This window comes from Dermochelys coriacea, chromosome 18 (assembly GCF_009764565.3).
Source record: "Dermochelys coriacea isolate rDerCor1 chromosome 18, rDerCor1.pri.v4, whole genome shotgun sequence".
NCBI lineage: Eukaryota > Metazoa > Chordata > Testudines > Dermochelyidae > Dermochelys > Dermochelys coriacea.
In genome coordinates, this window is record NC_050085.1 from 1,060,564 (window position 1) to 1,071,900 (window position 11,337).

The 11,337-nt window shown below is 57.1% G+C and overlaps 1 protein-coding gene across 1 annotated transcript in view; it reads right to left on the reverse strand.

Annotated features, from left to right (window-relative positions):
* Positions 1 to 246: 246 nt before the first annotated feature.
* The window catches only part of LOC122457099 (RAP1 GTPase activating protein), a 123,230-nt gene continuing 112,139 nt past the window's right edge, over positions 247 to 11,337 (reverse strand). The window contains exons 8-11 of the mRNA XM_043500194.1: positions 6,394 to 6,514; positions 6,003 to 6,102; positions 4,442 to 4,545; positions 247 to 2,332 (exon numbers count right to left, since the gene is read on the reverse strand). Of these exons, the coding sequence (XP_043356129.1) occupies positions 2,198 to 2,332; positions 4,442 to 4,545; positions 6,003 to 6,102; positions 6,394 to 6,514 (460 nt within the window). The 3' untranslated portion in view covers positions 247 to 2,197. The remainder of the gene's footprint in view (positions 2,333 to 4,441; positions 4,546 to 6,002; positions 6,103 to 6,393; positions 6,515 to 11,337) is intronic.

An 11,337-nucleotide genomic window follows, 5' to 3' on the forward strand; every position in this document is an offset into this window, starting at 1 on the left:
TTTTTCAGCAAAATGACTTTTTTTGGTGGAAAATTTTTATTTTGGTCAAATTTTCCCCCCTGCCCAGTTTTGGCGGACCCTGGCTAGGTTCAGGGACTTCTGGCAACCCTGCATCACTTTCGTCAAAATGTTCCAGTCTGTCAATGAAAAAACATAAATGGAACATTTCTGGGTTAAAATATTTTCACAAAAAATTGGAAATTTGACCAGAAAGGTGTTTGTGAAAACTCACCAGTCGGCCGTTTAGGAGTAATTTTTTTCATTGAAAACAAAAACCAAAAAATAGCACAGGAAGCTTTTTGGGAAAAAAGTATTTTTTTAAAAAATCCCTGAAAAAACAAATTGGCTTTTCCCACCCAGGCCTGTTGAACCTCCCTTGTGCCTCTGGGCTCCTGGTGCAGCATGGCAGCTCGCTGGCCGGTCACCTGCAGCAGGAGCCGGGGTCAACCCGGGTGGCTGCAATGGGTCTGCTAGAGATTGTCTGTCAGTGCGTCGTGGCTCTTTGGGATAAACATACTCTAAAGTCGTCAGGCGTTTGCCCAGTCCTGGGTTCACATACGCTCTGATTCCATCCTGATCAGGCCTGGGTGCCCCAGAGCTGGGCAGTCATGAAGCCTAATGCAGCCGAGCTCTCACAGACCCAGTCTGAAGACACTTCCCCCAGATTGCTCCCCACAGCCATTCACGTGCCCCACCTGGCCCGCAGCCCTGGCTGGCACCATTAGCTCATGCTCTCCATTTGCTCTCCGCAGGACCCTACTTCCAGAGTGCAAAGAACAGAGTGGGGGCCGGGGTACCCCCTGCTGACCATGGGGCAGAGCTACAGTGGTGCTTGTGGAGTGTATGGGTGTCGCTAAGGGCGGGAGAGGACCAGTGTGCAGAGCAGCTGGGGGATGCCTGTGTGCACAGAGAGCCCTCATGCTGGGGCCCAGGATGCTGCTGGGCTCATGGAGCAGCTGGGACGTAGGGTGCCATGGCGAGGGCACTCTGCAGAGGGGCAAAGCTGGAAAGGCTGCAAGTGCAGCCCTATGTTACTTGGGGGGGCGCTACCAGCAGTGGATGCTGAAGAGTCTTGGCTAGTGTCCCACAGCACTGGGGCACAGACCACAGGCCAGCCACACCTTCACTGCAAACCAGTCCGGCATGTGGAGGTGGAGGTGAAGGGGAGGGGGAAGCAGCCCTCCCTCTGGCAAGGCAGAGCTATTCCAGGCCTGGCGCTTTCCTCCGCACCTTGGCGTCAGCCCAGCACCACGGCTGCTATTTGAGGCCATGCTAGGTGGCTGGGTACAGATGTGGGTGGAGGGGGTATATACCCCTGCCACTGGCAAGAGCCAGGTGCGGGCCACATCCCTGCAGACCGGCCAGCCTGTCAGAGAGCTGCAGGGGGGCTGGCAGTGCACATTTGGAGGCATGGCTTTCCAGGCCAGGGCCAGAGCCAGGCCTTCTCCCTTGGCCCAGGGTCCCACTTCTACTTTGCCACATCTCCCAATCCCTCCTTCCCCCAGGACTCCTCCCTAGCCTGGGCTCTGCCAGTGATGCTAGGCTGGTTCCCAGGCACCCTTCACCCTAGGTAATATCTACGTGCCACCCTTCCTCCTCTGGGGCTGGGTCAGACTCCCAGGGTCAACCCTGAGAGAGGCTCTCAGGGTGAGACTGGCCATGGTGGCCCCACAGGTGGGGAACGAGGACCCAGCTGGCCAGGAGAGGTGGGGGCTGTAGGATCTAGCTGCCGGGGGTTATTGGCCTGTCACTGGGGAGTTGCTGGGCTCTAACACACCATGGCATCATTCCTGGCAGCTGGGTGCCTGGGTACAAATGGCTTCCTCTCTGGAGAGGTTCCTTCAAGGCCTGCCAGGTGTTCTGGGCTGCAGGGCATGTCCCAGGGTCCAAGAGCTGGGCATGGGTGAAGCGTCTGGCACCGCATGTCCCGTCAGCAAAGTGCAGAGCAGGCCGAGCTGGTTGGGGGCTGGGCACACGACAGGCAGGGCCACTGGGAATCTCTTCCAAGGTCTCAGTCGCTTGCAGAAAAGCGGGCGGATGGCCTGATGCCCCCTCGGCCATGCGGTGGTGTCTTCCCAGTGTGCCAGCTCCAGCTCTCAAGCAGCCAGCGCCTGGCCACAACGTGGGAAGGGAAGGAGGGAGCTGGCCCGGCCATCTAGGCCACAGGCTTCGGCTGCTGGCTTCAGCGATGGGCCAGTCATCTTCGGCTGTGACAAAGCTCGGGGCCCTCCGCAAGCCCTTCAGCTTGTGCTTCTTGTGTGGGTGCTGCAGGGGAAGGAGAGTGGGGCGAGGGCGCTGGGCACAGGCCGTGAGAATTCCCATCTTCTCCAGGCTAGGGGAGAACAGAGATGGGGGTAACCATGGATACAGAGGTGGAAGGGACGACAGGCCAGTGGGTGGGACATGGAGAAACACAATCCATGGACCAAGATCTGGGGAGACCATGGCCCAACAGGAGCAGGGACCCCAAAAATGATCCATCTGCCAGCTGACCTCGGGGTGACATCCTGCCCCAGTGCTGGCAGGTCCCGGAGCCCTGCAGGTTCTGCACACATGGAGAGAGCTCTATGTTCTGGGCACAGCACGGGCCGTATGCCAGCCATGCCCTTGAGGTGGGCTGGGAAATCTGAAGATTCAGGGCTGTGAGTGGGGGACTTCTCACCCTCCGGCCTCCCCGTGCCAGCTGTCGACTGGGACTAACAGATGCAATGGGGATCCCCGCCGGGGGGCCTGGAAACCCCTTGCCCAGAAGCACCAAGGAAACAATACAGGCAATCCACAGAATGTGCTGCCCTCCGTTGCCTCCTTCATGGACGGGGCGGGAGTGGGGCAGCCCAGGAGCTCTATTCACCCCAGACACAGAGGGCCGCTCAGAACTGGCTCAGCAGCTCTTGGGCCAGCTGCCAGGTTGGGGGGGCGCTTGTACTCCCAAGAAGAGACCAGCCTCAGCAGGAGGGGGAGACCTGCCCTCCCCATAACCATCCCGCCCCAGGCTCCGGCAAAGCCCTGTCCACCCTCCCATAACCATCCCGCCCCAGGCTCCGGCAAAGCCCTGCCCGAACAACCATCCTACCCCTAGGCACCGGCAAAGCCCTGCCCTCCCCCACACATAACCATCCCGCCCCAGGCTCCAGCAAAGCCCTGTCCACCCTCCCATAACCATCCCGCCCCAGGCTCCGGCAAAGCCCTGTCCACCCTCCCATAACCATCCCACCCCAGGCTCCGGCAAAGCCCTGCCCCCACAACCATCCCACCCCTAGGCACCGGCAAAGCCCTCCCCTCCCCCGCACATAACCATCCCGCCCCAGGTGCCGGCAAATTAGGCAGGACTGAGAGGGTGCTGACCTTCTGGGGATGCACGTCCCGGAGGCTAGGTGAGGGGCTAGCAGCTCTGCATGGACAGACACACAGACAGGGACATTAACCACAACCCTGGGGTTACAAACAAACCCACAGAGAACCACTGCTTCGGTGTCTATCCAGCCCGGGGCAGGTGTGCCTTGGGTGCAGCTTGGGTTAGATAGTTCTGTGTCTGGTACACTGGCTAGGCCAGAGTGAGCAGCCGTTCCTGGCCCAGGGATTGTTGCCCCTTGTCCCACGAGCAGGGACTGAGACGCTCGGTGCCCCGGCTACCACGGCCCAGCCCTGAGTGTGGGAGCAGACGGAGACTCACAGGCAAAGCTGGGATAAGGGTGAGTTAGAAGCATTTGACCCACGGTGTGGCTGTAGGCCACAGGCTGCACATTGCCCCTGGGGATCTGGACAAAAGCTTTCTCCTTGAGGGCAAAGCGCTGTCCACTGGTGCTGAGCCTACGACAGCTGCATAGATCTCCGTGAGGGTCTCTGGAGCCCCACACCAGGGACATGCTCAGGCTTCCAGGCCTGCACCAGGCAGGATGGTGGAGTGCCCGGAGCTGGATCTATCGTGGCTCCTTTGCAGCCAGTGGTGCTAGCTACCCCCGGGGGAGGGAGGGGAGTCCCTGCTGAGTGCTTTGGAGAATCCCACTTTGCAGGACAAGTTCCAGTCGCCCCCATGTGCCCCCTTCTGCTGCTGTTGGCCGATGCCCCAAACGGGAGTGACAGGGGTCTGAGTGTCCTGCACAGGGGGCACAGCAAGGGCCAGAACGCTGCAGCTAGCCAGGCAAGGCCGCCCAGAATCGGGGGCCACGGTGGCATGGTTCACTGGCCTGAGAGATATGGTCAGGAATTGGCCCTCTATGCGCCAGGCTGTCAGGTGGGGGAGAGGAACAGACACTGCTTCTCTTCTGCAAAGCCGTGCTGGTGCCAAGGTGCTGAGTAATGCGGGCTCCTCAGGGTAGCACTGGAGTCCCTCTACCCCCCCCTCGCGGGCAAGCCCTAGGAGTCCTGGCAGACTCATCCTGCACGTAAATGCCCAATGGCCTCTCCCCGGGGCTCTGGCCCTTAGCCCTAGCGCACTCACCAGGTGTGGCGTGTGCTGCTCAGACTTCTCCAGCTGGATCTTGATTTCTGGACAGGCAGGGTCTCCAGGTTTCCTGGGCTCCGGCTGGGGAGACTGGGAGGGGCCTGGAAGGCAGAATCAGACAGGAATGGGAAACGTGAGCTCCCAGCACGGCCGGGAGAACTAAATGCCCAAAGCTTAGTAGACAGAAACCTGGCGCACAGGCAAGTGGTGGAGCCATGTTCATAACGGACGACGCAGGGGAATGATTCCCATTTGGTCCAGGCTTGGGCAGAACCCTCTGGGAAGCAGAGAACAGCTGCAGGGCAACACCCCTGACCACAGCCTGATCGACCCCTGGTGTGCCTCCTGCCCTGCCCGAGAGCAGGGCAGGTACAGAGGCCTCGCTCCAGTGTTTCACTGGCAGTGGAAGCCCTCTGCACACGCAGGCTTCACTGGGTGCCATTTCTGCTCCCCTTTAAGGCTGCTTGACACTTCCAGGGAAGCACAAAGGAACCTGGCTACACTGAAACCAAACCCAGCGTGCTTCGCATTACCAGCTAGCTGTGCTTGCTCCCAGCTGTGCTATCTCCAGCAGCGTAGAGCAGCGTGAGCAGAGAGGCAGCTTCCGCCCTGCTATGGCCTGAACTCAGGGCTCTGCCTTTCCCCTGACGCCCCACCGGCAGCATCTCCCTGCTATGGCATTTCTAGTGCCCCCCCAGAAGGCTGCCCAGATGGCAGCAGGAAGATTTCTCAGCCATCTGGAAAGTTTGAAGCCTTGCAGTTCTTTTCCTGATGCTACGGTCCCCTGAGACTCTGCTCCCCAAACTGTGTGTATGCGCCCCCCGCAGCTCTGCACCCCAGCATGGGAAGCAGTGTGGCCTAGTGGACAGTGCATTACACTGGGATTCAAGAGACCTGGGCTCTATTCCCAGCTCTGCCAGTGGCCTGCTGTGTGAACTTGGGTGCCTCAGTTCTCCCATCTGTAAAATGGAGAATCAGATCCCAGATTGCTGGGAGAGCCAAAGGGGCAGATGATAATCACTAGCTCTTGTATAACATGTCAAAGTGCTTGGGCGCTCAGATACTATTAGTAATAGTATCTGCTAATAAACTGCTAATAGTATCTGAGCGCCCAAGCACTTTGACATGTTATACAAGAGCTAGTGATTATCATCTGCCCCTTTGGCTCTCCCAGCAACCAAGCCCAGATGCCAGGCTGTCTTGCCCATCCCCAGAGCCATTGGCTGGCAGGACAGGTGCACAGCTCTCACGCGGACACATGGGCAAACACAGAAGCTTGAGGGGGTTCCTGTGCCATGGTATCGTGCTTGGCAGAGTGTGTGAACAGGGAGGAGGGGGTGGTGGAACTCAGCTCCCCTTCCCGCCGTGGCTGGGGTCCGGTGCAGTGTGATGGCAGCCCCCAGATGGCAGGTCTGTGGCAGAGGCCAGGCTCCTGCCCCATAGAAGCATTGGGAGGGTCTCAGAGAGGCAGCGCTGAGGAAAGGGAGAGGGGGCAGGTGATGGAGGGCAGGGGCTGGTGGTGGCTGGGACCGCGCTGGGTGGGGTCCTATTCGGGTACCTGGAGAGCTCCCCCCGCTGGCAGTGCTGAGGCTGTCATCCAGCCAGGTGCTGTAGATGAAGGAGTCTTGCTTGTGGGGCGTCCCCGAGGCCTGGCACTCCTGCGGCACACACAGGAGAGGTAGGGAGGAAGGGAGGTGAGGCAGACACTCCCTGGCTGATGAGTTCCAGAAATGGGCTCCTCCTGGGAGACTCAGAGCCCCCTCCCAGCCGCCGAGCCCCCCTGTCCCTGCTGACAGGAATCCCCGACCCAGGGGACACGCTCTGTGGCTGCGATCTTCCCTCAGTGCCCCGTGGCCAGCAGGGACCTGCTCTGTGCAGCAAGCACCCCTCCAGCCCGAGGCTGGGAGGCAGGGAAAGGGGCCAATCCGCCAAGCTCCACTCTGACTTACCATGCCCATGTAATCATCGGCACCCACATTCTCCTCCACCACGCTGCCAAAGCTGCTGGCGCTGGATGACGAGTGGGAGAAGTCCCGCAGCACCTCGGGCCTCTGCAACGCTGGCTCCCCCCTGCAGACATGGGGCAATCAGACCCAGTACCCCCCTAAAGCCCCTCTAGACATGGCAGTGAGACCCAGCACTCCCACTGCACCCCCCGAGACACAGGGCACTGAGACCCAGCACCCGCTTATTCACACCCAAGACACAGGGCAGTGAGACCCAGCAGCCCCCCTGCACCCCCTGAGACACAGGGCAGTGAGACCCAGCAGCCCCCCTCTACCCCCCCAAAGACACGGGGCAGTGAGACCCAGCATCCCCCCTGCACCCCTCGAGACATAGGGTAGTGAGACCCAGCACCCCCTAGACTCCCCCTCCAAGACACAGGACAGTGAGAGCCAGCACCCCCTAGACTCCCCCTCCAAGACACAGGACAGTGAGAGCCAGCACCCTGTACCCCCTCGAGACACAGGGCAGGCAGACCCAGCACCCCCCCTTGCCTCCCGAGTCTAGGCAGTGAGACCCAGCACCCCCATATGCCCACCAGAGAGACAGGGCACTGAGATGCAGCACCCCCCTAAACTCCTCCCTGAGACACAGGGAAGTGAGACCCAGCACCCCCCTGCTCTCTCCAGAGACACAGGGTAGTCAGACCCAGCACCTCCCCGTACTCCCCCAAGACAGGGCAGTCAGACCCAGAACCCCCCTAAACTCCTCCCGAGACATAGGGAAGTGAGACCCAGCACCTCACTGTTCTCCCCTGAGACACTGGCCAGTAAGACCCAGCACCCCCCTGTGACATGAACTGAGACCGTATAGATCATTATTGCAACCAAGCTCCTATAGTTGCACAAAATCTGGTACAAAGGAGGTCAGGTGAGGTGTCTATGAAAAGGGTGTAATTTGCCTTGTAAGTAGCACCAGAGAAGCATTTCCTCAGTTTCCTGAGAAAGAATTCTTCAGATTAAGTGCCCAATCAAGAAACACTTAACTGACAATGGATTTTGGGAGACTCCAATCTACATATGAGGAGCCTTCCTGGGAATGTTCACCATAGCATGTGAGCAATGGCTGCTCCACCTGTAAAGAACTGAGTAATGCGGGGACATGTGACTTGCCCATGTGACTCCAAACTCCATCTTGCTGCTGTGATTTTCCAGAGTAAGAACAAAGGGGTCCTTCCACATGGCGGAGGATATAAAAGGCCCTGGAAACCCCTCCATTTTGTCTTCACTCCTGTTTTTTACTGCTGCAAACTGAAGCTCTGAACAATGGACTGAATGACCCATCCAAGCTGTGGATGTTCTCCAGAGACTTGATTTAAGCCAGCAGTTTATTCCATCACTGCTGCAAGTCTAAACCAAGAACTTTGCCATTACTGTATGTACTTGATTCCATTTAACCAGTTTTAACTCTCATCTATATTTCTTTCTTTTTATGAATAAAGTTTTAGATTTTAGATCCTAAAGGATTGGCAACAGCGTGATTTGTGGGTAAGATCTGACTGGTATATTGACCTGGGTCTGGGGCTTGGTCCTTTAACCTTCTTTCTTTTCCTGGTGTATTGGTTTTCATAAACATTCATCCCCCTATGGCGTGGCGCTGGTGGTGATACTGGGAAACTGGAGTGTCTCAGGGAATTGCTTGTATAACTTCTGGTTAGCCGGTGGTGTAAAACCGAAGACTTCTCTGTTTGGCTGGTTTGGCGTGCCTTAATAGTGAAGGACCCCCAGCCCCTTGGGCAGTGACTACCCTACTCTCAGCGATTTGTCCTGAATTGATACTCTCAGTTGTGTCCCGCCAAAGGCCACTTAGTTATACACACCCCTGAGACACAGGGCAGTGAGACCCAACACCAGCCCCCCTGCACCCCCCCACACCTGAGACACAGGGCAGTGAGACCCAGCACCACCCTAACCCATCCATAGAGACATCCCCTGCACCCTCTTGAGACACAGCAGTCAGACTCAGCACCTCCCCTGTACCGCCCCGAGACACAGGGCAGTCAGACCCAGCACCCCCCTAAACTCCTCCCTGAGACACAGGGAAGTGAGATGCAGCACCCCGCTAAGCTCCCCCTCCAAGATACAGACAGTCAGACACAGCACCCCCCTGTGTCACCCCGAGACACAGGGCAATCAGACCCAGGACCCCCTTAAACTCCCCCCTGAGACATAGGGAAGTGAAACCCATCCCCTCCGTGCCCCCCGAGACACAGGGCAGTAAGACCAAGCAACGTCCTAAGCTCCCCCAGAGCCACCCAGAGGATTCAGGGGGCCTGGGGTCTTTGGCTGCAAGGGTCCTTCCGCTCCAAGTCTTCAGGGCACTTTGTGGAAGACATGGAGCAGAAGGGCCCCTCACCGCTGAATTGCAACCGAAGACCCGGAGCGGAAGAAGTGGTGGCGGGTCTTTGGCAGTGGGTCCTTTACTGCGGGTGTGTTCGGCGGCACTGAAGGACCTGCCGCCAAAGTGCTGCCGAAAACTCTCATGGGGGCCCCTGAAAACTCTCGTGGGGGCCCCTGCGGGGCCAAGGGCCTGGGGCAAATTGCCCCACTTGTCCCCCCCCTCTGCCTCCAAGATACAGAGCAGTGAGAACCAGCACCTCCCGTACCACCACCCTGAGACACAGGGCAGTCAGACCCAGCACCCCTGTCATAAACATACAGCTATGGGTAGCATAAAATCCCTCCTTTACCTGTAAGGGGTTAAGAAGCTCAAATAACCTGGTTGGCACCTGACCAAAAGGACCAATAAGGGAAGAAGATCCTTTCAAATCTGTGGGGGGAGGTTTATTTGTGTGGCCTTTTGTTGTTTTCTCTGGGACAGAGAGGGACCAGGGAAGGAAAAACCATCTCCTAAAACCCGACCTGATATAAGCATCTAGATTACAAAAATTGACAGGTTTCAGAGTAGCAGCCGTGTTAGTCTGTATTCGCAAAAAGAAAAGGAGGACTTCTGGCACCTTAGAGACTAACAAATTTATTTGAGCATAAGCTTTCGTGAGCTACAGCTCACTTCATCGGATGGGCACTCACCCAGTATTCAGAGAAAACATTAAGAACAGTCCCACTTCATCACATAATCTAATGCATTTCCTTACTTTACTTATCTTTTGTTTTTAGCTTGTGAATTTTCCTTATGCTAAGACGGCCGTTTATTCCTGTTTTTCTAACTTTGAAGTTTTGCCTAGAAGGGAATCCTCTGTGTTTTTAAATCTTATTACCCTGTAAAATTACCTTCCATCCTGATTTTACAGAGGTGATTCTTTTACTTTTTTCTTCATAATAAAGTTCTGTTTTTAAGAATCTGATTGGTTTTTAGTGTCATAAAACCCCAAGGGTCTGGTCTGTGCTCACCTTGTTTACCTATTTGGTTGGTATATTATTCTCAAGCCTCCCCAGGAACGGGGGTCAAGGGGCTTGGGGGGATATTTTGGGGAAACAGAAAATATCCGATGAAGTGAGCTGTAACTCACGAAAGCTTATGTTCAAATAAATTTGTTAGTCTCTAAGGTGCCACAAGTACTCCTTTTCTTTTTGAGGAACTCCAAGTGGTTCTTTTCCTGAATCTTTGTCTAATGCACTTGGTGGTGACAGCAATACCATCCAAGGACAAGGAAGAATTTGTGTCTTGGGGAAGTTTTAACCTAAGCTGGTAGAATTAAGCTTAGGGGGTCTTTCATATGGGTCCCCACATCTGTACCCCAGAGTTCAGAGTGGGGAGGGAACCCTGATACCCCCCATACCCGCTCCCGAGACACAGGGCAGTCAGACCCAGCACCCGCCCTGCACCCCCACCCCTGAGACACAGGACAGTGAGACCTAGCAGCCCCCATGCCGCCTGAGACAAGGGCAGCAATACTCAGCAACCCCCCCCCCCCCCGAAAACACACGCCGAGACACAAGGCAGTGAGACCCAGCACCCCCCTAAACTCCACCCAAGACAAAAGGCAATGAGACCCAGCACCCTCCTATGCTTCCCCAAGACACTGGACAGTGAGACCCAGCGCCCCCCTGCTCCGCTCAAAGACACAGGGCAGTCAGACCCAGCACCCCACCTGTACCCCTACTGCTATGGAGACACAGGGCAGTCAGACCCAGCACCCCCCTGCTCCTCCCAGAGACACATGGCAGTGTCACGGAGTGTGGGGAGTCAGAGCCCTGCACCCCCCCCCCCCACTTCCTACAATTCACTGCGACTCTCAGCCAGCCAGTAAAATGGAAGGTTTATTAGACGACAGGAACACAGTCCAAATCAGAGCTTGTAGGTACAGACAACAGGACCCCCTCAGTCAGGTCCATCTGGGGGGGCAGGGAGCTTAGACCCCAGCCCTGGGGCTCCCTCCATTTCCCCAATCCTCTTTCAAACTCCAACCCCCCTACAGCTGTCTCCCCCAGCTTCCCCCCGGCTCCTCCCCCAGCCTTTGTCCAGCTTCCGGGGCAAAAGGTATCACCTGGCCCCAACCCCACTCCTGGACTCAGGTTACAGGCTCAGGTATCATCCCTCCTGTGAAGTCACCCCCTGCTATCCCATCACCAATGCAGACAGTCCCAGTAAAACTCCCCAGGTCAATCCTCCCCACTCCCTGCTCTGTCACAGGCAGTCAGACCCAGCACCCGTCTATGCCACCAGAGACACAGGGCAGTGAGACCCAGCAACTAACGTGCACCCCCCTGAGACTCAGAACCCCCCTATGGCCCCCCAACACACAGGGTAGTTAGACCCAGCACCCCACCTGCATCTCTCTGAGATATGGCAGTGAGACCCAGCACCCTCCCGGTACCCCCCAAAACTGAGGGCACTGGGACCCAGGACTCCCCTAACCCACCCCACAAGATGCACCCTACACCCCCCTGAGACACTAGGCTGTGAGACCAAGCACTCCCCTACACCGC